The following is a 27620-nucleotide window of genomic DNA, read 5'->3' on the forward strand; positions in this document are numbered from 1 at the left end:
CACACAAAAAAAAAAAAACACACTCACAAAAACAGCAAACAAAAATGAAACACAAAAAACAACAGAACATAAAAAAACCAATCACCACCCCTCAAAAACCCCAAAACACCAATTCCCTCACACACAAAAACACACACAGACACACACATACACACACACACACACACACACACACACACACACACACACACACACACACACACACACACACACACACACACACACAACACACACACACACACACACACACACACACACACACACACACACACTATATATATATATATATATATATATATATATATATATATATATATATATATATATATATATATATATATATATATATATATATATATATATATATATATATATATATATATATATATATATATATATATATATATATATATATATATATATATATATATATACATATATATGTGTATATATATATATACATATATATATATATATATATATATATATATATATATATATATATATATATATATATATATATATATATATATATATATAAACTCGAACAGTTGTGCTTAAAGAAAAGCGACGAACACTCCTCAACCCTTCCCTCTTCCTATCAATATGATCCGGAACTTTTCTAAAACTGAAATATGGCTATGACCTGTAAACAAAGGCAGAAGTAGTCTATTAAAGTAACTCGAAAATTTGCATCATTTCTAAATGCGCAATAAGGAAAAATTGTGTGACACGGGTTATAGAAGTCACGAAAGCCCATGACTGGTATTTCCAAAATTAGTCTCAAAAGGTCTATTTTAGGCTTAGATTTTGCTTAAAAACTCCTTATTCTTTCATAATTTGTGGAAAAATCTTTATTAATTACAACTTTGAAGTTTATATTACGTAACGGTAGAGGAAAAAGAATATCTTTGCAGGATGGATCTTCTTAACGGAATGATCTTATGCAGCAATAAATGAATATTGTTCCGAAAGATTCCCCAAACTTAGTGCAGACTTGCCATTCATCTCCTCTGGAAAATTTTACTGGCCTCCATGCACATGTAACGGTTTTTTAATTTTGTTAAAACTACAAAACGAGTAATATAACTTTCAAAGTTTCCTATATGTAAAAGGAAATTGCTGACTTCTTTGTCGAGATCGGAACAGTAGTGGCTCAACTCTCCAGTAAGTTATCCGGAAAATGTAAACGTATCGACTTTCTCTATTAGAAACTTCCCAGCCATGCGCCTTCCTGAAAATATTTCGCAGTAGGCATTCAAGCTAGCAGTGAAATTTTTGTATTAAACTATATATTGTTTTGCCGACCTTGATGTCCCTCCTTGAAATAGAGCAATTGCGTAATATTCCTTCGCCTCAGTTGGAGGAGATCCTCTGGCGGATTTTCAGTCATTATCTCTAGTTATTGGTAGTAATAAAGGTATCAAGAATTTTTCCTTTTTTACGGATTTTAGTGCTATTTATAGTTGCTTTAAAATTAATTAATTATTTGAACAGGCACGTACGTAAATATGGGATTTCGAGGAATCGACCAAAAGTTTTACTAGTTTACAGAAATAATTATTTATAGTTATCCTTTGTTCTAACTAACAAACCAAATATAAAATTATTAAATAGAAATATATAAAAGAAGCTAGCACTTTCAAATACAAAAATGTTTGTAGTTATTTTTATGAAAATAGCTTTGCTAATTCTGCAACCACCTTTGGCCCTTAGGTGTTTTGGAACATGTAGAATTTCTTCTGTTGGCTCTGAAAGGTCTTGATTTTCACTTAGATATCCCTTACCCTATATCGGCAAGTGGCAATCTTATCTTGGCAATCTCAGCCGAGATTTAAGGAGGGAAATATTAAAAATTGTTTTTTGACCTGGGACGATTGAACATGAGGATTGGGGTATATTAATTTTGGTTTTTATGGTGTGCCCATGTTGAGATGGCACTTACCCATCATTTTTTCCTTTATTTTTTGTGTTTTGCTTTTCATTAACCCTATTTTTTTGTTATCAGTATTGTTAAGAGATTATTATGTGTTTAGATGGCTATCGTTTTCCGTAGAATGTCAACTTAATTACATATCCATAAAAAGGGTTGAGGGTGGACTCCTATATTAAATAAAATCCCCTTGTCGATGAAGACCGCTAATGTCAAAGACATTAATCAAACTAATTTATTTATATTTTGCACATAATTCGTCTATATTTAATGATAATCTACAATATTTTCACGCTGATTGACTGAAAGAATGTTGTTGAAGGAGTTTTTTTTCAATCTGTGTTTTAACGTGAAATTTTCAGGCAGAGCAAGATCTTTGACACAGCAAGACAGATGTTTAAGAGTGTTGTGACTTAAAAATGTTCCATTCTTTTTACTGGTCTAAAAATTTACAGGAAGGAACTAATCATGTTTTCCTTCTTTTTCTTGGCTTAAAACACTGGGAGATTTGACCAGGCTATTTGATGCATTTAGTCTTGGTTTTGAAAGGGTGGGGTAATCCATCCCCCCAAAATAAGGAATATTAGTTTTTGAAGTACAAAAGTGTGTCACTAAAATAAGCTAATGGAATTAGACCACACCTTTTAGCACGGATGCATAGGACAGTAATCTCTCTTTCATATTCGAAAGAGAATGTGAGGAGCGGTGGAGTAGAGGATTTTTTGTTACCTAATTTTGTGCCCCTCTCCTTCCCTGGACTTTGAAGAACACTTTTCTTGGTATTTTCATCAAATAATGTGTTTTTTGGTTTTTTATTACAGAATTGAAAAAAACTTCCCCCCAGACTTAGAAAAGTACGCATACACCTTCATTTAATTGAAGCGACACTACTGATTGAATGAGGGATATTTGGTTCAAATGCGACATACATTTCTGAAAATACATGTTACTGTATTTTTACTGCTACATGTTACTATATTTAAATGTCACATATTACAACCAACTTGAAAAAGAAGAAAAAAATATTACAATTGCCTAATAAACAAATTACTGATTCACAATCAATATTTGTCGTGTATTATTCGAAAAAAAAATTTATATTAAAAAAGTTCAATTGCTTCCATCTCTTCTGAGCTCAGCATGGGTACCCAAGATTTAGCTTGAAATACCGACAAAATTTTATGAGCAACTTACTCTTTAGCATACATTTCTCAGCAAAAATACTGCGAAAGCTAGAGGTTAATACTTTTTTTGGGAGGGGAATGAAGGTCAACAGTCTTTTATAAAAACTGTAGTTTTGTTCTAGTACTAATGATTCTAGTCTATATTTTCAAAATGTATGAAAATGATATCCATCTGGGAAAACTAACCACATGACTGAAAAAAGAATACATTGTCAAAAAAAGACGTCAATAATAGTAGTAAATGGTTAGTTTATAAATACGCCTTTTAGTTGTTTTACTGTAATAATAGTTATGTTTATACTGTATTGTACAGCTTATTTTGTGTGGTTTTGTTTCTGGAAAGGTATGGAAGAAAAAGAAAGTTTGGTAAATGAAATTTTGGAACCAAACACGAATCCAAAGAATAAGCCAGAAGAAGGTGTCACTCGCAGGGCAGAAAGTGTCGATAGCTCCTTTGGAAGCTTGGGTAAGGAACTTTTAACTTTACCTTCCCGATAATCCTTTAGATGCTGCAATATGGTGTTGCATTCACAATACGGCGTTGAAAGTTTCAAACTAGCGTAACTTTGAGACTTTATATTGTGTTATGTAATCTCGTGGAGTTTAACCGTGTGTACCAACTTTGTTCGCATCGTAGGCAGCGCCAAGTAGCCACAAGCAATGCGTAGGAGTTAAAGTTACGTTAGTGACTTTAACTCCTACGCAGTGACTTTAACTGTTACATTAGTGAGCATAGAAGCAACAAAAAGGAATTTCTACACGGCCAACTAAAAGTTTTTGAAAATAAATTAATAGAATTCCCTAGAAAGCCTTTCACAACTTATCAGAGCTTGAAGCTTCGTCTCAATTCCACATCTTTGATTTTTGAATAGTTTGTTTATGGGGATTGTGATTATTTGGGACGGTGATTATGATAGTTTTATGGATGCTTACGTTAGATGGTGTGAAGCTACTTGTTTATTTGTGTAAGGATATGCTTCAAGTAACGTGACCTCACCGCTTAGTATAGAAAAAAAATATATAGTGTGAAAGTCGCTTCAATCAAGAATAATTTATTTTACCGTTTAAGGCGTGAAAATTAGGTTCCATATACAGCAGATCCAAAGAATGAAAAATTTAGCGGTTTTAGCATGTTTTTGAGTGGTTTTAAACGGGATTTAATCTATATTCCTCTTCATGTCTGTTTATAATTATCAACTTATGTATAATTCTTTTTTTATTTCTATAATATCTCTAAGACTTTTTAATAGCCCAACGCATGTATCGCTTATTTTGTTTTGGTCCAACATGTTATTCTGAGGAAGGTCAAATTGATACTCTGCAACTGCTGAATCAAAAGCTTTTAATTTTTATTATACTCTAAGGAAGGATATACTAAGCTGTTTTGTGTTGTTAGAGTCTATTTTCAAAATTTAGTTGGGTTTTCCCGACATAGGATTTTACACTAGAGCAAGGTATCCAACATAAACCACTTCGTACGTTCTATGAGATTGCATCTGTTTCTGTATTTAGCAAAGATATTATAGTTATTTGGGATTTGAAAGACATTTGATATATATATATATATATATATATATATATATATATATATATATATATATATATATATATATATATATATATATATATATATATATATATATATATATATATAATATATATATATATATATATATATAAGTTGTTTTGATAATTCTTGTGATAAAGTAGGAACAAAAGATAAAAATAACTAATTTTTTTGTCCATTGCATTTTCTTCTTGAAAATGTGGTTCACTTATATTTTCTTTCCTTTTTATATTGTTTGGGGATACCCTTTTCCAATTAAAATTCTTCCAATAAAAATTAGTTACTCATCTATATGGTTTGGTGATGCTAGTTTTAATGTCCTATCAACTAAAGAAATAATTTCTCCTCTTTTAGCTTGAATAGGATAATTTGAGTTAAAAGATAATTAACATATATTTTTTTTTAATTCTTGTCATTGGAAGGCGAAGACATAGAGGCAGATTCAGGCCAGTTTGATGAAGATGCAAGCAAATTCTTTACTTCACGTGACACTCTCATTGACCGTGCTGTTCATGATATCGAAAGAAGATTAATTGATTTGGATTGTGATGGATCACTCATTGATGCCTGGCTTTTAACTTTGTAAGTCTTGTAAGATCTTTTCATTAGTGCACAAAGTTTTCATCATATTTATTTGTTTTTGTTACCGCATGTTTTCATTTTATTTCCTTATTACCTCTTCCTAACTGAAAAGACTGCATACAAAAAATTATTTAAAATTAAAGTAAAATATGGACAATTTGCCTTATTGAAACTTTAAAGAGACGAATTAAGTTTCAATTAACTTGCCCAAGTCAGACTTGGGCAACATTCCACATGCAAAAAAAAAGAGATCAAAATACATTTTTTTAAACAAATCTTTGGTAGGGGACAGAGTCATTCCTAGGGTTTATGATGCCCGGGGAAAAATTAATTTCAGCCCTCCCCCTCCCAACTCAAACATAAGCCAAAACATACAAATAAAAGCCATGAATTTGATTAAAGTGGACAATCCCCCAGCTGCAGTGCACCCAACTGTGGCATCTGGGACATCAGACTTGGTTAACCCCCCCCCCTTCCAGGAAAAACTCTGGGGGGTAGTTTGACTATTTACCAGTTAAAATACCAAATAAAAGGGCTCTTTTTATGAAAACTATAGAAAAAGGTGTTTTCAAAATATGCGGGCTGGGGGAAAAAATGTTGGGGGGAAATACCCTCTGCTCCCCATCCCAATCAACATGCCTGTTTGTAAGTGCTGTAGATAGCATTTAATGTATGGGCCCTTTTAGATGCCTTTGAAGTCCTTAAAAATGATGCCTGGGTGCCCTGGGATGTTTTTAAAAGGCTCGTATGTATATAATATAGTTCGGAGGCTGAAAAACTTCTTATTTACATTTTTAAAGGTTTGTTTGTCGTTAAAGATGATCGATAATTAATTTTAATTTAGAATATATTTGTATCTCCAACTGTCCAACTTATGTCTCCATCTCCATTTAATATAAAAGTCTCTTCTAGCTTCATTCGCATCTGTCTTACTACTTCATTTCACAAGGTCAATGCAATTGTTTTTATTTTATAAAGATTATTCCTGGTAGCGCCTTTTTCATTCGCAATGTTTGGCCACGTTGCTACTTTTCTAATTTCCCTATTTGATGTTTTATACAATGTCCATATCTTTCGCCTATCATTATCTATAAACTATGTTATTAAACATAAACTTAGAACTATTTTTTAAAATGTATGTGGAATGGTAGATTGCTAGAAACTCAAAAATAGAAAACTAGTTCTGTTTCAAAGTATCCTCCCACAACAGGAGATCCTTTCCGGTGGCGTATCACTATAAAATTCCTTTTTTTCAATTTAAACTAGTGCGCAAATAAAGCACACAAAACAACAAAAACAAAAGGACAGACGGAAGGGTTACTCAAACATGTTATACAATATTCACAAATAACCAACAGAGCCAACAGGATATATTAACACAAAAAACAAAATAGAATAATGCAGCAATCTTTCACGAATGGAAAAAAAAATAAAACTTTATTACGAACTAAAAAAGTAAGAACATCAATCGATACAGGACGATCTTTGAGCGCTGAAAAGATGAAAAAACACTCATTACTACCGCGAAACGAGTTAGAATTGCGTAAATTGTCGATAAAAATGGTTAGTTCCTCCATAATCCCTCTATGTTTATATCATGTTGCTTTGTAATAAAAATTGTTTATTTATTTTGACAATCAGATTGTTGACTCAACAATCTGATCAGTTGCCTCAACACGGTTTTTCAACTGAAAGTAAGGATCAACATTAAAAGTTAAAACGAGCAGAAATTATTACGTATATGACGGAGTTCGCCGCCTAGTAAATACCTCGCTCTTTGCGCTAAAGTTCGAATTTTGTTTGGATCACAAACCCTTGAATCACAAAAGCCGGTTAATTAGAATAGATAGCTCTTTTGAAAGTTACTAAAAAGAACTTTAGCATAAAGGGCGAGGTATTGACTAGGGGACGAACCCCCTTATATACGCAATAATTTCTTTTTGTTTTAAGTGCTAATGTTGCTCCTTACTTTCAGTTGAAAAAACTTGTTTTTTTTTATTTAATTTCTGGTCATTTTTTAAATAATGCTGGGAAATCCGGAGCCCCCTTCATAGAAATGTCCCTTCCCTAATGAAAACATCCTCCATGGAAATATTCTCCCACGTAACCAACTCCTCTGACCCTCCATCTGCCCTACAAGAAAAAAATTCCTCATGAAAATGTCTATATTCTTCCCTTTAACCAATACAATATGTAAACAATGGGCAAAGTTCATAACTTGCAGCCCTTCCCCCGGGAACTGTGGGGGATGAAGTCATCCTCAAAGACGTATTTATTAGATTTTCGACTATGCTGAAGAAAATGGCTACCTCAAAATTTTGATCAGGTGACTTCGGGAAAAAATGAGCGTAGGAGGGGGCCAAGTTGCCCTCCAATTTCTTGGTCATTTAAAAAATGAACTAGAACTTCCGATTTCCGTTTGAATGAATCTTCTCACAATATTCTAGGACCACTGGATCGATACGATCACCCCTGGGGGAAAAAATAAAATAAACACGCATCCGTGATCTTTCTTCTGGCAAAAAAATTACAAAATTCCACATTTTTGCAGATAGGAGCTTGCAACCTCTACTTTATGGTTTTCTGATACGCTGAATCTGATGGTATGATTTTCATTAAAATTCTATCACCCTTAGGGTTTTTTCCCCTTTTCTCGAAAATAAGGCAAATTTTTTCAGGTTCGTAACTTTTGATGTGTAAGACTAAACTTGATGAAGCTTATATATTTAATATCAGCATAAAAACCCGATTCTTCTGATGTATCTACTGGTATCAAAATTCCGTTTCTTAGACTTTCGGCTACTATTGAGCCGGGTCGCTCCTTACTTACAGGTCGTTACCACGAATTGTTTGAAATATCTTGACATGACACGTAAGACAATATGGTTCCTTTCTCGAAAGCTAAGCTAAGCTAGCGTTATCTTTTGTTTTTAGAAGGAAAGGCTTGCCAGGCTTTTCAAATGTGGATAGCTGTGTGTAACAATAATTTTAAACTTCTGGTTTTAAGTGCTATGCAGTAGTAATTATTAATAAATTAAGTCACCTAACATGAGCATGTTACACAGGGTTCCTGGGGTATTGCACATTCAGTCTATGAAGTGCCTTGAGCGAATGCATCCAATTTTGAAAAGTCCAAGGAGAAAACAGTTTTGAGCTGGTTTTCCTGGCATTTGCACCAGATTGAACCATGAACAAGGCCAAAGACAAAGTTTCAAAACATTTAAATTGCTATCTATGCATTAATGAAAAGAAATTAAGAACAGCAGGCCCTTATTTGGACAAAAATAAAGATTAGATTAAATCTTTTTTCCAGAGTTGACCATTGGGACCACGAGAAGGAGCGCATCGTTATTCTTTGCCAGAATACAGTTTTCTTAATAAAGTACGATTTTATTGCCCTCTATATCGCTGACTACCAACGTGTCCAGCTGGGTTCTATAGATAGCATTATAATTGGCAAGTTGAAGTATCCATCCAGGTCAATTGCCCCGTAAGTAAGTTTACTTTTTAATTGTGCTAAGTCTTTATTGTCAAGGTGAATCCAACCACATCGAACACTGGACTAGGATAGAGAAATCCAATTAGAACAACCCTTGAATGTACATAGACTGCTCTTCTAAATCTAAGGTAGCCTAATTTTGTTTCTTCTCCGGGTCTATTCCCCCCCCCCCATCTGGCTCTCCTCGGACACCTCATACTCCCGTTTAGTGAAAAAAGAGTCTTATCATCCTAAGTGACCTAAGCAGTTTCCCCCGGATATGACCCTGTCCCTCTTACATCCAAATATAACCAAAATCTTGATTTTAACAGAAATAAATAAAATAACCGTTTTTTTCTATTGAAAGTAAGGAGCTACATTAAAATGAACAGAAATCATTCCGTGTATGAGGGATTTTCCCCCTTCTCAATATTTCATTCTTCATGCTAAAGTTTTTAGTATTTTTAATAAGGCTTTTTAATCGAATTAAGAGACCCTTTTGTTTCAGGAGCCGTTCTTAAATAATTGGAACAAAAAGACAAACTTTAGCGTAAAGAGTGAGTTATTGAAGAGGGGGCAATCTCCCTCGTATACGGAATAATATCTATTCATTTTAGATTTTAATGTTGTTTCTTACTTTCAGTTGAAAAAAACTTGTTTTTTATTTAGTTTGTGATTGTTTTTAAAATAATGCTGGGAAATCCTGCTCCGTCTCAATAGAAAATACCCCACCCACGAAAAACCCCTCCAGGGAAATTTCCTCCCATGTCAAATTCCCCTCTCCCAGAGAATTCCCCCAGTTCCACCCGGAAAATTTCTTGCGGACGATTCCGCCTGAAAAGTTCTCCTTAGCATACTATCATTTGAAAAGACTTAAATTTCTGATCGTTTTTCAAATTAAACTGGTAATCTCCCATCCGTGGAAATTTTTTTCCTGGAAATCCCCCCCTGGAAAATAGCTCCATGGAAAATTTCCTAATAGAGAATACCTTCCACGGAAAATATCCCCCCACAAAAAAATCCTCCAGACAATTCCAACCTCGCTGAATTTTCCCTGGCTGGAACGTCTCCTTATGTAAAATTGAGTCGGCAAAGAGAAAGTAAGACTTTCTTCGTATAGGATTCTGGCCACCGTCTACCCCAGTGTAAAATTTCCCTTGGAAAGTTCACCCTGGAAACTTCCCTCCCAACCGAAAATTCTAACCTTGGTATAAGTCCTCAGTAAAAAATCCCCCCGAAAAATATCTGTATACTTCCTACTGCAAATAGCCTACTATATGTAAAGAATGGCCAAATTTTATAACTTACATCCCTTTCCTCAGGAGCTTTGGGGGTCATGTTATCCCCAGAGGCATAGTTATTGGACCTTTCAATTATGCTGAATAAAGTGGTTATCTCAAAATTTTGTTCGTACACCTTTGGGGAAAAAAGGGTGTAGGAGTGGGGCTAGTTGCCCTCCAATCCTTTTGGTCACTGTCAAAGGACACTAGAACTCATAATTTTCTTTGGGATGATCCCTCTCCTGACATTCTAGGACCATTGGTTTGATAAGATCATCCTTGGGGGAAAAAAATAAACACACATCCTTGATCTTTCTTCTGGCAAAAAATACAAAAATTCCACTTTTGTAGATAGGAGCTTGAAACCTATATAATAGAGTTCTTTGATATTCTGAATTTGATGCTGTGATTGTCTTAAGATTTTTGACTTTTTTGGAGTTTTCCCTTTTTTCTCGAAAATCAGAAAAATTTTCTCTAGCTAGTTGCTTTTGATGGATAACCTTTAATAAATCTTATAAATTTGGAATCAGCATGAAAAGCTGATTCTTTTGATGTATCTAGTACCAAAATTCTGTTATTTGGAGTTTCGGTTAGTCGAGCCAAGCCGAGTGAGCCGAGTCGCTCCTTACTTCTAGTTAGTTGCTACGAACTGTTTGAAAGTTAACGGATGCGTTAACACTTATCTCAGATCTTCTGTTAATTTACCAAAGAAATTCTAGAATTCAGTCTACATGTTATTTTATTCCAAATGAGCTAAATAGCACTTTGATCTTCTACCATAAAATAAAATACATTATCCATAAGCTCATTGAATATTAAATGAAGAAAATATAGGATTAATTTCCTCAATACCAGCTGCAATAAGTGACATAAATCTTAGTCCTGAAGTTGTGATTGACCTCGATCTTACCTCTATCTAGTCTAACTATAGTAGTGACCTTAATTACCCTTTTATGGCTGTCCCAAATTGTGTTGACAATAGTGAGGTGAATAATCTGCCTAATAATAATAAAAATGACCCTTTTCTAACTTACATAAATGAGCTAATGTAATTTTGGTTGGTTTTTACAAATTAAGAGATAACTGTAACTCCGGACATGACTGTGCTTCAGACAAGCTTCAGTAAAAAAAAAAATCTGGTAGCAGTGTTAAGGACAATTGCAAACTTTTCAAGCGTGAAAATTGTAAATTCACTCCCAGGTGTCCTGATAATCACGCAATTATGAGTCCTAAACTCAAAAAATGAAATAAAGCTGGGAATAGAGTTTGCTCCTTTCTTAAGGCTATACGGTTGTTTGTTGCTAGATTTTCAGACTCCCTTGTCGGTAAATTTGCCAAAGGACTTCTCTAGGGGGCTTAGTTATCAAGATCAATCAAGAATTTGGGGGTTGACAAGTGACAAAAGTTGACATTTGCTAATAAATGAGCGAAAGCACGCTTGTTTTTACGAACTCATCACATCTCGACGGAAGAAAAAAAAAAGTGCAAGACAAGGAATTTTGACTGCACTGGGATTTTTATCAAATGGGCGAAATTTAATATACACGGTTAATTTTTCGAAGGGTAATCGTCTAGGGAGGGGATCATACAGGAAGGACATTATCCAGAAAAGGGTCAATGCCAAAGCAACTACGAAAAATCACTAAAAGTTGAATTCGAAGTGTTTTATTTGGGTGGGGGAGCGGGGAATTAAATTGACACTATAAATAGATAAACAAATTAGAGATTTTCGTTGAAAGTCAAATTCAAAACCATATTTTTTCTCTGGGTTTACCGGTGACAGCCGTTCTAAGGTTTTTAATAACCATATATATATATATATATATATATATATATATATATATATATATATATATATATATATATATATATATATATATATATATATATATATATATATATATATATATATATATATATATATATATATATATATATATATATATAAATTTCAAATACATGGTAAGTTTGAAGGAAACCAAGAGCGTAGTTTACTATGAGGCAGGGAGGGACAACTGCACCTCCCAGAGCTTGGTCCGCTTCCCCCCCGAGCCAAGTTTGCCCCTCCCCCCATCTGAAATTTAGTTTCTTCCAAAATCTTGTCAAAGCTAAGATAAATCTGCATAATTCGAGCATCAACAGATCAGTTTGTTAGTACATATTTACCTTTACAGTACTATGAGTTAACTTTATATAGTACTAGTACCTTTATAGTACTTTTAAATTACTAAATAATGCCTTTATGATGCAAAACGGCTTATTTTTTAGTTTTTACTGTCAATTTCACTTTGTTTGGGAGAATTGGCTCCAACTTTGCCCTCCCCCCATTATTCGGACGAAATTACACCCCTGAAAGAGATCATACCGGGATCTTATCCTAACCTGAATTTTGATGACATGGACCGCTACGAATTTTTTTATTTTGGTACAATATAGGGTAATTACATGCATATATATATATATATATATATATATATATATATATATATATATATATATATATATATATATATATATATATATATAACTCAGCTAGAAACTGACCTAGCTATCCTAATCTCAATATGTGAGGGTTTTATTTATCCGTCGAATTGCCTACAAATGGCTCGCCGATCGCCATATTGCGTGGCACTCTTCCATCCACAATTTCTGGCAACGAAGCTTCCATATAAAATTTATGGAGCTTTGGAAACATTTTGTGTTGCCATAAATTTTGTCCCGATTGATCTTTTCAACATGGAGGTCGCAACATTCCAGCTGCATCTGAACTTGATAAAAATAATTATGGTTCCTCTTTAAATGGACGCTATTTTTATTGTCAAGGAAAACACATTTATTTCTCTTAAGCCAGTCTGCCATTGAAACGTCTTTAGCTGTGAGGGGACATTTTACTTCGAGAATCGCTCTTCCTCCTCCAGGAAGAGCAAAAATGCCATCTGGGATGGCAGCAAGAAACCCTTCAGTTTCATGAACAAACAGTCCAGCAGGAGAGACTTAGTAAATTGTTTTTTTGCTTAAAAGCAGCCAGAGCCATAGGCTCATGTACATGCCCGTACTCCATAGCTCTGGTTTGGTGATCAGGGGGCAGGGACGTACGCCTCGAAATCTCACTATTTTTTTAATTTTTACATAATTTTCCGATTTTTATCACAGAATAATGGGTTTGAAGGATTTGGCCCCACTCCCCAAAAAAATTGGCCCACCCCCGAAACAAATTCCTGCGTACGTGCCTGATCAGGGGCTATACGCTATAAGTATTCCACTTGCATTCATTCAGTGAACACCTAGCTTGAAAACGGATATTTTATAGTCTCTGAACAATAAAGAACTGGTTTCTTCAACTAAACGGATTAAGACACAGGTGAAATTTATTGCGCCATTGACTTTTCTTGAGTAAACCTACTGCGAGCGAATTGATCTGTGTTCACCTTTGGTGCCAAACTAATTAGTATTGAAATAGACTGATATTAGTGGATTATATAGAATATTTGGGATATATATTATGGAATCTTTGGAACATTATTTCAACTAAATTTTCCATTAAGGTTCTTAACTTAGATAAAGATAAGTTGTTTTTACTTTTGTCCTCTCCTTATTAGGAAATGCCTGCATTTAAAGAGTTTGATATCGCGTTAGCTAACTTCAAAAATTATCCTCATTGGCCAGTAAAGATACTAAAAGTGTCCAAGGATAGCAAAGGAAAGCCATCATATTTGGTATTTTGCTATGGGACACATGACGAATACAGACTTGTTGAAGCCAACTTGGCAGAATATAATCCAAGCGTTAGCCGAACTTCAACAAAACAGACTGCAGGTGTAAAGGCTGCATTTGAGGAATTGAAAAATTCACCCCATATTTATAAATCCCTTTCCAAGATATATAATGCATTTACAATTAAGGAATCTAATACAGGAGAATGTGTTTCGTTGATGGATAAAATCACTTCTACGGAACTTGACCTGGAAAAAACTAAGCGAGAGTTACTGCAAAATATAACTAAGAAGGTTAATGAAAGGTTTTTGGATGCTGATTCCTTCCGCCAGTCATCCCACGACATTCTTTGTCAAATATATGACGCGATTACTCTTGATTATCAGCCAAAATTTGAAAAAATTGAACAATCGCTGAAAACTCTTCGCAACCAAATTATAAATCAAAAAGAGAAAATCATGAAAATTGAGATGAAACTAGATTCATTTGAACAAGAAGTGCTGCTTGATTCGCTAATTTTGCATGGTGTTAAGCAACAGTCCTGGTCTGACCTCCAATCAACATTCCTGCAAGCTTTCGTAACTAAAATGAACCTCACTAAAATAAATAGTACCCAAATTACGAATGCCTACAAATTCAAAATATTACCCCCTTTAAGCAATGTTACTTTCCGTAACAAAGCTCTTCTGGTTTTAGTTAAATCTGTGAATAGATATAAAGCGAAGAAAGTTTTCAAAAAAATAGCCAGGTTAGCTTCAAGTGGAATTTTCCTATCGGAAGCATTGACAAAGAGGCCACGTGAGATCCTATATGCCGCTAAGGACAATTATCTTTTGCTGATTTTTTTTCTTGATGTGCGCCTGTCTAATGATTTACTATCGGTCCAATTAACCTTAATGAAATTTATGAATTTCGATAATTATTCTTTTTTGTTATATGCCAGTACCCACAATTTATTGCATTAGATTGAGATTTTAATCCCTCGCTATATTGAAAATATTTTTACTTATAGTGGTATCATGGATATATTTTTGCAGTGCAGCTGTAGCATTACACTTTGTTTATTTTTTTCATTTCAGGAACTGAGTAGTATGGTTAATGATTTAAGAAAGTCACTAAATTTATCTGAAATTATTATTATTAATTTGTTCAAGAATATAAAATGTATATGTATCTTACTTATTGGTATGATTATTGTGATTTTATTTATTTATTTATATTTATTTTTGTTGTTATTTATAGCCTTTTGGTTAATTTTTTTATTTATTTTGTTTTGTGTGTGTTGCGGCGCAGGTTTGATACACAGACTCCTTAAGTTTTAGGAATTTTTCTAACTCAGGCTCTGGGGATTTTTACTCCCTTGATGGGCGTTTACTTCAATTACAAAGAAACCCCTTAGATGTTTTGAGTATCATTAATAATTGCATTGGTCAAATTAAAAGAAATTCCCTAAATATTTCCCAATCAATTACTAGTAAGTATTTTTCCGATTTAATGTGGGCTACTAGACGAGATGATCATTTTTCGGTCCTTCAACTCAATACTCAGGGTCTATGCTCATCGATTGGTCAGTTGAGGCAGATAGTTATTGATGGGTGACCCGATATTATCGGATTATGTGAGACTTTTCTTTTCTAGCAATGAAATGCTTTTAGATATACCCGGTTACAAAATGGAGTGACTAAATCGCAGAAGGATGGCAAAGGGTGGACTAGCAATGTATATTTCTGATATTTTTCCGTATACTGTTCGAAGCAATCTGTCAAGGAATGACGAAGGGGTTTTTGAATCCCAGTTTATTGAAATCAATTTAAAAAATAAGGTTTTGATAATTGGTAATATTTATAGATCTCGTAGTGGATCCGTCCCTTTTTTTTTCCAGGTCCTTGATGAGGTTTTGGATTTAATGGGCAGACGTCCATTTGAACTTGTAACAATGGGATACTTTAACTTAGATCAAATTGACATGGCTTCCTCTACTACGGTGGGTTTTCTCTCAGATATAATCACTGTTGGGGTTCTACCAATAACTTGTATTCCAACACGTGTAACTGATACGTCAGCCTCTTTAATTGATAACATTTTTTCGTCTCTTAACTTAGTTCGGAATTCTGTTGTTGTGAGTGATATTTCAGACCATTTTCCTGTATTTTCTAGTTTTATCCTTGAAAACACCTTGAATAGGGACACTCCAGCATCTGCTTCAGCTTCTTTTAGGTTTGGTTTGAATGAATTGATCCGCCTTAGATCCCATTTAGCTGAGAAGACATGGAATATTTTTGGTGACGATAATGATTTTTGTTCTAAGTTTGATTCCTTTTATGAGTCAGTAAAGGAGTCTATTTGTGACGTATGTGCTCTGTCCTCCTCTACTTCAAGGTCAAAAAGATCTATTCCTCTTAACCCATGGATGACCCCTGGTCTTCTAAAGAGTTGGAGAAGAAAAAATAATCTCTGGAAAGCTTTTAAGTCAGCAAAGCCATCTTTGAATGTTGCACCTCTTCAGCAATTCAAACTCTACAGGAATGTTTTCAATTCTTTATGTCGGAAGGCTAAATTCCTTTATTATTCCAAAAAATTCTCGGATTGTGGGAAAGATATTCGAAAAACATGGCAAGTGATCAATTCCGTCCTCAAACGTTCTTCTCCGGCTCCTTTTATCCCTCCAAGTCTTGTAGTTGGTGATGTGGTTGTTGAGGGTATTCTATCTGTTCAAGAAGCCTTTACATCATATTTTGCCAATATTGGGAAAACCACTGCTTCTTCAGTCAGGTCTTCACAGTCACAACCAGACTACAAATCTTATCTTGGTCCGCCTTGTCTCAGATTAATGGTGTTATATCCGGCTTCTGATGTTGATGTATCCAGGATTGTAAAAAGCTTGAAGGGTTCTTCGTCGTCTGGCCCTGACTGTATTCCAACTATGGTAGTTAATTTCATTCTTCCTTCAATTATTTCTCCATTGACAAAGCTTATAAATCTTTCTTTTGAAAATGGGATTTTCCCCAGTTCTCTTAAGTGAGCTAGAGTAATTGTTTTTAGCAAAATTTTGTCTGTTTTTAGCAAAATTTTTTAAAAGACCATGCTTTCCCGTCTACTTGCTTTTCTAGAGGCTAAAAGATTTTTTCATGATTTTCAGTTTGGCTTCCGAGCTAAACATTCTACGGAGAATGCGTGTGTAGCTCTTTTAAATTTTCTCCACACCGCGCTTGACTCTGTTTTGATTCCTGCAGCTATATTCCTAGATGTCCGTAAGGCTTTTGACTCTTTAACTCATGAGATTCTGCTGTATAAGCTATCACACAATGGTGTAAGAGGACAGGCTCCTGCTTGGTTTGATTCCTATTTGTCAGGTAGAACTATCTCCGTAGATTCCCTTTCCCACTTTTCGTCTGAAGTTGAGTTTTGTGTTCCTCAAGGTTCTGTTCTTGGACGGTTTTTGTTTTTTATTTATGTTAATGACCTTATAGTTACGGTTAAGAATCAAAAACCTACAGTTTGCTGTTGCCTATGTCATCCCGAATCTTTCAATGCTAAAAAAAATCCATTGTTTTCACAGGATGTGGACACTCATTGCTTTCGCTGATGAAAGCACCATTGGTACTGTCATCGGAACTGAGTTTGAGATGCTTCCCAAGTTAGTTGACCTTTTTGAGAGAGTCGTTCTTTGGTTTGATGCAAATTGCCTTGCCCTAAATGTGGCTAAGTCAAGTTTTTTTATTTTTTCCCGTATTTCTCTGGCGTGCCCTGATTTATCTAAAATCCAGCTTTCAAGGGGCTCTCTCAGTAGACCTAAGGAACGATATGTCCGATTTCTCGGTACTCTTCCTGATGAAAACCTTTCATTAATGAATCATATAGGACTAATTAATATGAAGATCTCAATAAGTCTAGGAATATTACGAAAGCTAAAACACATTTTTCCTGGATCAGTTCTAAAAATTCTGTTCCATTGCTTAGTTCAGTCCTACGTCTCTTATTGCCCTACAATATGGATGTCAACTTTCTCTTCTTTTTTGAATTGATTTGCAGTGTCTCTACACTCTTTCGTGCGCGTCTTTCACTTTTCATCAAATTCATGGTGATGTTCCCACAGCCCTTCAAACTACTCCTTCTTTCGTCACTGATAGGTCCTCGCATCATCTTCGCAATTCAAGGAATTGTAATATTCTATTTACTCCATCGGTGAGGTCTGACTTTAATCCATTAACTGCTTGTCATATCGTTTGGAATAGCCTACCTGAGTCAGCTAAAGAATGTCACTCGTTTGGAACTTTCAAAAGAATTTTAAGAATTTTTTTAATGTCTTGATTTTTCATGTTTAAATATATTTTTGTTAATTTTTATTATTATTATTTGGGGGGGGGGGGTGACACTAGCCTAGGTTGGAAACATTTGTTATGAGGGGTTGTGAGTTTGTATAATATTTTGTTTGTGGTTTGGTTTCAATTATATATTTGGAATTTGGTTTATTTTATTGGAGTGTCCTACATCCTTTTTTTTTTTGGGGGGGGTCTCATAAAATCGGGTTTTTTTTGGGTGTTTAATTATTGTTTTTTTTTTCTCTTTTTGTTTTGTTTTGTGTGTGTGTTGAGTATTTGAAAGGTTGAAATGCAATGCATTATATTGAAAATACTTGTATTTGTTTAATTTTTGTTTCTCCCCTGTTTTTTCCTGGCCATAGAGCCTTACGGGGGAGTTTATATTGAAGTGTATTTTGTTGTGTTTATTAATTGAATAAACTGATTGATTGATACAAAGTGCACAATATCACAGTAGCTTGTCTTTCACTTGCCAAAGTTTACTTAATACTAAGTAAAAAATAAAAAATGTAAAAGAAAACATATATACAATGCCTAACTATGACATAACTTTTACCTAATTGCTTCAATGAGACACTGAAATACAGTTACCTTTTCTCGGCTTGTCTGTCAATCAAGGCGGGTTCCCAAACTCCCAAAGCGGCAAGATCAGTCAAATGATAATTCCTTTGAACGGAGTTTCATTATTTTTCCAGCGGGTAGACTAGAGTATTCATAGGGACTGACCTTTCCTGTACTTAAATTAGACAATAATGGTCTGATTAATAGAGAAAACAGAATTCATACTTTTTGATGATGTCTCATCAAAACTGAATATCTCTATATCAGGCACAAATTGAAAGAAATTAAACAGTTTTTCTAAGATATCTGGGAAATTCGGAGTCGGATTTTAGTTTTCTCTCGTTTATTTAAATATGTTATCTGAGTTCTACAGGTTATATCAAGGCCGCCAACATAATTCTAAAAAGTTTGACCACAAAAACTAAAAACGTTCATAATAGACGAGATAGGGCAAGTCTTTATCGTACCACGTCCCCTTAATGAAAAGTGTGACATAAAGAAGTGTTCTTTACTGCATTTATTTCAGTTTTACCTTACTGACCAGTGTTTTAAAGCAAATGGCAACTTTTTCCTTGTTCATGCGTAAGCTAGCATTAAGCAGGCGTTTATTGATTCGATAGCCCGTATATCCATATCCCTTTACCTTCTTACAAAAAAAAAAAAAAAAAAAATCGAATCCTGAATCTAATAGTCAATTGGACGACAGAATGCTGCAAAAAAAGCGTGTCTCATTGTCCGGATCTATAAAGAAAGAAAGATTCGGTCTGCCAAAATGGTGCTTTTTCTAATGTGCTTGAGGCCAAACAAACTCAGGTGGTCCTTGAGTGCACTGGGAGGAGGTTGTAAGAAATTTTTGCAAGGAAGTGGGAACTTCGTGAAAGGGACTAAAAAGTCGCGTTGGATAGAGTGGGAAAGAAGAGGAGTGCCTGCAGCTGTTTTGCCTTCTGATGACTTGGTGCTGCAATGAGCCGTTAGTAGTTTAAATGTTTATTCTACTTTATTTCATATTATGAGTGGCTGTTTTTTTATATATAGGAAAGTTCATGACGTTGCCTATAGGACTGGGAGATTTTTCAAGAATTTTATAAAACAACTAGGTGATGGCGCTGGCGCAAATGGAGGAATTTTGAATTTCACATCTTCTGCACGACCTAAAACAGAAAATCAAGTCCCAATCAAAAATCAGCAAGCAATTTTAGAAAGGTAGGTAAGTGGTGGAATAGATAACTTTCTTTTACAACAGTAAAATTTGTTTTAATTCTCGGAAAAAGTTTAATTTAAAGAAATTTGTGGGTTTGAACTGAAACAATGACAATGAGGCAAAGTGTCGTACTTGGAAAAATAACAAATAGATTAGTCAATGGAAAATAAGTTTTCCTTCAAGTTATTAGACCATTTTTAATAAGATTTGATTGATTGATTTATTTGCTAATGTAACATTAAATCCAGAGGAAGTCAGAAAACATTTTTTTCCTTTTTTTACTTTTATGCTGTTGTTTAGGTTCAATTATTTGTATATGGAGGGTATGTAAGCATTTAAGATATGGAGATACTTTCTGTTCATTAAGAGGCCCAATTTCACAGCTATTTCTGTTAGTGAGAAAAGAGGACTAAACGTATTTTGTAAGAACAGAAACTTTTAAATATCCAGAGAACCACACAAGATAAGAGGCCTTATCTATAATACTTGCTTAATTTGAAGGACTAGGCAATTAGCTTTAATTAAAAAAAAAAAAAATGACGTAAAACCTTAAAATCATCGCGATTGCCCCACCCCCTCTTCTAGATTTCCCCCCTCTAGATATAGTAAAATTTCTTTTTGGATATTTTCATGGAAAAATAGCCTTTTTGTTATTCTCATTCCCCCAAAAATAGCCCCCCTTCTTCCCACGCTTCAAAAAACATATTCTCCCTCTCGATACATTTTTGTAAATTGATGCCCAGGTGGGAAAAGTGTCATTTCTTATTTTGTGGATTTTGTTCTTAACTGTTCTAGTCAATTTCACCAAGAGGATCAAACCTGGACAAATTTCACGAAAAACATACGTTGATTTTATCGCCGAACTTGCTGTAGAATAGCTAGAACATTCAAATGACGAAAGTTTGTGTTGGAAAGTCTATATCAGCATTAGTCTGATTCGAAGTATTTACCACCAATAATGAATTTTATCAGCGATATCAATTAACGAAAATATAGGATGGGATGTATTTTTCAAAACCAAAGGAGGGGGAGGGGTATTTTTTTTCCTAATTTGGCTCTGGAAATCCAAAAATCCATTTTTAAAATAAAATACCAAAAACGGGATTATTCAAACTGTAAGGGGAGGGACATCTCCCCCTGTTCTATCCCACCCCTCTCCAATTGATGCCGCCGATCCTATATCTTTGAATCAGATTCATCCCTCTTTCCTAGTTCGACTCGTGAATCATAAAAGTTATATTTCAAAGTTGAACATAAGCCTATCCGTCAGAATCAACAACGGTATACGCTTATCGAAAAATTAGCTGTAAGTATTTCTATGTTGGATAAAAAAAAAACCATGTTTCCCAGTACCGGAATGAGTGTTCTAATTAAAATAACTAGAACTTACCAGAGAAACTTTCAAAGGTTAATGAATTTGTATTAAGATACTATACATTTTTTAAAATTATAATTTCCTATTTTTATTCTTGCAATTTGTAAGAATCAGCATTGTCAACCTCTGAGAACTATTCTTCCTTTTGGTAAGCTGATCTATTTGGAATGCATGCATAGAATTTGTTTTCAGGGCCTTCTAAATAGAGGACAAGCTAGATCGTTTTATTTTACGGATGACAATGAAAACACAAGCAAAATCACAAATTATAAAGATCCCCATCAATCTTTCTCCAATCCCCCGTCAAATTGTTTCTATCCATCAGCCCTCAACTTAGGGTTAGGTCTTCGTCCTCTGAGTTTCCTTATTAATTCTAAGAAACGAGGCCATTCATAATATGGCTCAGTTTTGGCACAAATAAGACTTCAATTCAATTTAATTAATTTAACGTTTTATGGCACATAAAGCGTATGCAACACAGTGGCATTTCTTAAGCTGTATAGGCTCCATAGAGCTTAATGGCTAACTATTTTATATATTTTGTTCTCTGTTTCTTTTTCTTTCTATCTCATCCTAATAAATTAGTTCTCTCTATGGAGGAATTAAGCATAAAAAAATTAAAGGCAAAAACAAAGAGACCAAGGTTTAAATTTTGAGAAAACAATGCTTTGATTAAAAGCCTCATTGAAGGCATTTGGGTCTTTTTATGGTAAGAAACCTTTAGTAGTGAAATTTGCTTCCTGATACATAGTTGAAGCTTCTACTCAATGATTTCTGACAAAATCTCACTAGAACATTTGATATTGTGGCACTAGCATTTCATTAACGGGCATTATGGTATTGTGCACCATGCATTATACAAATATATTTATGTGCATTGAACTTACTGAATAAATTATTAGGAATTCAAATCAATTTCAGAATTTGGAATTATTGATCAAGCTTTGTTATTTAATGTTTTAATGTTACGTCTCATCACCTGAAACCTTCTCTAGCATAAAAATGTGCGCTTTTTCTGTTGTGATATTATCGCATTTTATTATTGAGTATAATCGCTTTTAAAAGTTTCAGCCCACGGTGAGGAAATTCCCGGCCAAAACCTTAGGGCGTGGTCCCGGTCCAAAATGCAATTTAATTCGCATTTACTTCAAATTTAATACAAATTATATGTGAACCTTGAACAATTTATTAACTAATGGTTCTCTTCCGGCGAAACTATTAAACGCAATATAACACGGAAACATTTTCGCAAATGGATCTTTACGATTCTGTTATACCACTTATAGTTGAAGAAATAATGGCCTCCATTTTTGCCTCCATTGGTCATTTGCCTCCATTTTTCTCACTTTGATGATGAATGTCTAGAAGTTAATTCAGTAAATACGCTAGTTAACCGTATTCACAAAAATTTGATACAAACTTTAATAAGAATTTAAGTTTCGATCATTCCAGCTGTTAATTCGCTCTCACCTGGAACGAAATATTAAATTTTTATTAAATATTATTAACTTTTTGTTGGACCGAGAACACGCTCTTAGTTACTCTTTTCTTTTTTAACTTATGAGATAAAGTGGTTTCAAATTGTTATTCCGCAAAAAAAGCTATTTCAAATGGAAATTTGAAGTAGTATGTGATTGGTAAGCTACAGATATCTCACCAAACAGAAACAAGTTTACATTATTGTACACCTTACATAAACCAAAATGATAATAGGTTACGTACCCAACGCAAAGCCATCTACAATATCAAACAGTGTCTTGCTGTGTTAAAATTACAAAATGCCTCTAATTAGTCCTTACAGCCCAATAAGTACCTGCAACAATTTTTGCTGACTTTTACACTTTTCCACAAAGTATAGGTGGCAGCCCTGCTTATAATCAGTTACATATCATCTTTTTATTTAATTGAGTCTCTGAACAAATTTTTACGAGAGTTCCATAAGATGTGCGTAATTTATTTAGTCTCCTTAAAAATTAATTTGTGCTACAATTTTTGTTGCAGTTCATTTACCATCATTTTGGTTCATAAATAAGCAAAAGTGAAACGACGTGCTAGTTTAATTATTTAACATGAGAATTATAGTTACCTATGTTAATAGGATATTTATTATAAGACATAAACGCAAATTCAAAAAGAGTGTTCGGTTTATTGAATTCATTTATATCTAACCCACTAAAGTATAAAACTGGTGAATTGAATCAAAATTGCCGAAACTAGTATAAATCATGACTACCAAAGGTCTCTATAACCCACCTTCTTTCCCTTCCTACTTTTGTCAATGGTGGGCTCTAAAACAGCTTTTTTGCTTAGTTTTTTATCGAACTTTTTAAGGTGTTTTTTTTTTATTTGCGTTTTAGAGAATCTTTAAATTAAGTTCACATCTAATTACCTATCCCTAGATATGTAATCTTTTACAGAAATGCCTGAGATATGTGAGTTCAGTTCTCAAACATATATATATATATATATATATATATATATATATATATATATATATATATATATATATATATATATATATATATATATATATATATATATATATATATATATATATTTATTTATATTATATATATATATATATATATATATATATATATATATATATATATATATATATATATATATATATATATATATATATATATATATATATATATATATATATATATATATATATATATATATATATATATATATATATATATATATATATATATATATATATATATATATATATCACCTTTTCACTCTTCTACTTTTCATAATCAGTATTGTTATTGTTATTACTTTTAGTTCTGGACAGTCTGACCGAATTGGTGTCCGTTTACACTGGTGTTCTGGAAAGCAGCCTCAAATAGCACAATTGTGGAATCCATGGTCGAAAGAAATACCCTGGGTTACGATTATATCACACCCCCTTCTTTTGAAAAGAGGTGAAAATACGTCAGTTTTTATATGTTCTATCACGTAGTATTGGTACATAGCTCAGAGGAAATCAAAACATTGTTGTCTATGTGTTTCATTTCCCTATTTTTTATCCCTTTTGATTCTCCTAAAAGATCCCTTTGCATTAGCTATTAAAGTTGGTCTAGATGAGATGTGTTTTAATTGCCGGGATTTAGCTAAGCTGTGCATCCTCCTTTGTTTTTTTTTTTCGTCGTATTTTTACACGTCTCGCAGGTCACCTGAGAAAGGGTATATGTGGAAAAAAGTGAATGGCGAACCAAAAAAAACAAAAAACATTGAAAATAAAAATAAATTAATCACGCTTTTGCCGCATAGAATTCACTTCGTTTGGGTTCAAAAACGCTTGCATGTCACCCTTTATTTTATATTAATTTTAATAGATTTTTTCTACAAAAGAAGTTTTTCAAAGAAAAGTAAAAGAGCTACATTAAATCATAGGTGAGTAAAAATAAAGTTTAATAGTTTTTCAAGGGCAAACAACCACAAATCCCTATCAGTAAATCAATGAGACCAAAACGAACAGAAATTACAATAAATTAGCAAGTCAAATTCAAAACAAGCAAAACTACCATAAAGACAAGTAGGACTAACGTCCCCTGTGCCTTTTAAAGACCAAAACACAATTTGTATTTTACTGAAAACAATCTCTATTTTGAGCTGTGTGTTTTATTTCTCATAAAATTAAAAAGAAAAAAAAAATACAATAGTCATCATAATAAAAAATCACCATAATAGGTTATTGAAGAAAACAAATGAATGTTGATTGACTGTTTGATAATATAAATGTTTTTACTTTTATAACTTTAATAAGTCAATTATTATTAACATTTTGATTAGTAAATATCAGTATATGTATATTAAACTGACAATGCACATTCATTGGTATTTTTTTCAGCAAAGTGCAAATTATGTTCTGGCCTTGGGAAGGCATAGGAGTTTTGAGCCCAACTTATGTTAATTTTTGCTCGTTTTGAGTTTGACTCGGTTATTTATTGTAATTTCTGTTCTTTTTGAGTTTCATTTATTTATCAATGCTGATTTGTGGTAGTTTCACGCTTGGTAGATTATTTGATTTTATTTTTGTTCATTTTTTGTTTAATGGAGTTCTTTACTTTTCTTTGAAAAACTTATTTTGTGGAATTTTTTTTTTTTTTATTAATTTATTGTTTGTTTTATATTGACATAGTCTTTTGACGGAAAAAGAAAATAATACTTTAAATCTTTTCGTTTTTTAAGACTTTATAGTTTGGTCTGCTATTTGTATGCTACAAAAAAATTTTCAGCAATTTCTAACAACATACACCCTTTTAAAAATCTGGACACAAATAGCAGTGTTTAATTTAGTTTCATACCTCCTCTAGTTGACCTGAAATGGAAAACTTGATACCATTCGCAAAAAAATCTGTTTACTTTCTTTGATAGGTTGGATACACTTACGCTACTTTGATTTGGTTAAATATTGAGAGTGGAAGTAGCCCCGAAAGTTTGAACATAATACTCTTAGTCGTTCTTGGGATACTGCTGAGACGCCTTATTAGGAATTAGCTTTAACACAGTGCATTTTGATTTAATCTTAAGGCAACATTTAGTTTTTAAACAAAAAGGCAAATGGGGGGGTGGGCGTGGGAGGGGGATTAGTTTCACTCCAATCACTTTCTACTATTAAAAAGGACGTAAGCCCTTTCTATTTTTAATCGAATGAGCCCTTTTCGAAGTTTATACGACCACTCCTTCAATACGAAGTGCCCTGGTATAAACAAAAAAAAAAAAAAAAAAAAAAAAATTAATTGTACCCACATTGATCTTTACTATAAAAATGTCAAGCCTTCCAATCACTTTCGACTATTAAAAAGGGCACTAGGCCTTTCAATTTCCAATCGAATGAGCCCTTTTTGAGTTTCTACGACAACGCTTTCTATAAACACCATACATGCCCCTAGAGCATAAATTACAACCCTTACCCTTAGGGCTCTGAGGGTGATTGTCATTCTCTAAGAACTAATTTCCAGAACTTTCAACTACGTTAAACAAAATGGCTATCTCAAAATTTTGATTGGATGTGTTTGGGAAAATGGTGTGTGTGAGAGGGGCGTTAGTCGCTCTCCAATCACTTTCAACTATTCAAAAAGGCACTAGCCCTTTCAATTTCCAATCAAATGAGCCCTTTCGAAGTTTCTACGACAATGCTTTCAATGAAAACCTTATATGCCCCCGAGGCATAACTTACAACCCTTACCCTGAGGGATGTGGGGGGTTATCATCATCAAAGACATAATATCCAGAACTTTCAGCTACGTTGAACAAAATAGCTATCTGAAAATTTTGATTGGATGTGTTTGGGGGAATGGTGGGTGTGAGAGGGGGTTAATTAATTTCCACTCACTTTCGACTATTAAGAAGGGCAATTTCAATTTACAATCAAATGAGCTCTTTTTGAAATTTCTAAAACAACATTCTATATAAACCTTATATACCCCCAGAGCATATCTTACAACCCTTTCACTGAGGGCTCTGGTGATGTTATCATCCTATAAGACCTAATTTCCAGAATTTTCGATTACGTTCAACAAAATGGATATCTCAAATTTTGATTGGATGTGTTTTGGGAAATGGTGGGCGTGAGAGGAGGGTTAGTTGCCCTCAAATCACTTTTGACTATGAAAAAGGGCACTAGACCTTTGAGTTTCCAATCGAATAAACCCTTTTTCAAGTTTCTACGACAAAGATTTCAATAAGAACCTTGTGTACACCCTGGGCATTACTTATAATCCTTACCCTGAAGACTGTGGGGGAAGTGTCCTGCTCAAAAGTATAATTTCCTGAACTTTAAAATGCGTGGAACAAAATGGCTATCTCAAAATTTTAATTGGATGTGTTTAGGGAAATGGTGGGTGTGGAAGGGGTGTTAGTTGCCTTCCAATCACTTTTGACTATTAAAAAAGGCACTAGCCTTCTCAATTTCCAATTGAATGAGTACCTTTTGAAGTTTTTACGACAACTCTATCTTTAAAAATCTTATATGCCCCCAGGGCATAACTTACAACCTTTGCCCTGGGGGCTCTGGGGGTTTTGTCATCTTTAAATACATAATTTCCAAAACTTTCAACTACGTTGAACAAAACGTGGAAGGACGTGGGGGGTGGGAGGGATGTGATCCTGAAAGACCTAATTTCAAAAACTTTCAACTACGTTGAATAAATTGGCTATCTAAAAATTTTGATTGGATGTGTTTGGGGAAAAGGTGGGCGTGAGAGGGGGGTTTGTTGCCCTCAAACCACTTTCGACTATTAAAAAGGCAACTAGCCCTTTGAATTTCCAATCGAATGAGCCCTTTTTCAAGTTTCTACGACAAAGATTTCAGTAAGAACTTATATGCCCCCAGGGCATAACTTATAACCCTTGCCCTGAAGACTGTGGGGGAAGTGTCCTGCTCAAAAGTATCATTTCCTGAAC

The 27620-nt window shown here is 33.8% G+C and overlaps 1 protein-coding gene across 2 annotated transcripts in view; it reads left to right on the forward strand.

Annotated features, from left to right (window-relative positions):
* Window positions 1-1279: 1279 nt before the first annotated feature.
* LOC148956608 (tumor protein p63-regulated gene 1-like protein) overlaps window positions 1280-27620 on the forward strand; it is a 42850-nt gene continuing 16509 nt past the window's right edge. The window contains exons 1-6 of one of the 2 annotated variants that reach the window (XM_089095914.1): window positions 1280-1420; window positions 3461-3583; window positions 5107-5266; window positions 8580-8756; window positions 19657-19824; window positions 23994-24133. In XM_089095914.1, coding sequence (XP_088952040.1) covers window positions 3463-3583; window positions 5107-5266; window positions 8580-8756; window positions 19657-19824; window positions 23994-24133 — 766 coding nt within the window. In that variant the 5' untranslated portion in view covers window positions 1280-1420; window positions 3461-3462. The remainder of the gene's footprint in view (window positions 1421-3460; window positions 3584-5106; window positions 5267-8579; window positions 8757-19656; window positions 19825-23993; window positions 24134-27620) is intronic. The other variant, XM_089095918.1, reaches the window with a different exon arrangement.

This window comes from Artemia sp. Qi Xiang Cuo, chromosome 1 (genome assembly GCF_049724085.1).
Source record: "Artemia sp. Qi Xiang Cuo chromosome 1, ASM4972408v1, whole genome shotgun sequence".
NCBI classification, from domain to species: Eukaryota; Metazoa; Arthropoda; class Branchiopoda; order Anostraca; family Artemiidae; genus Artemia; species Artemia sp. Qi Xiang Cuo.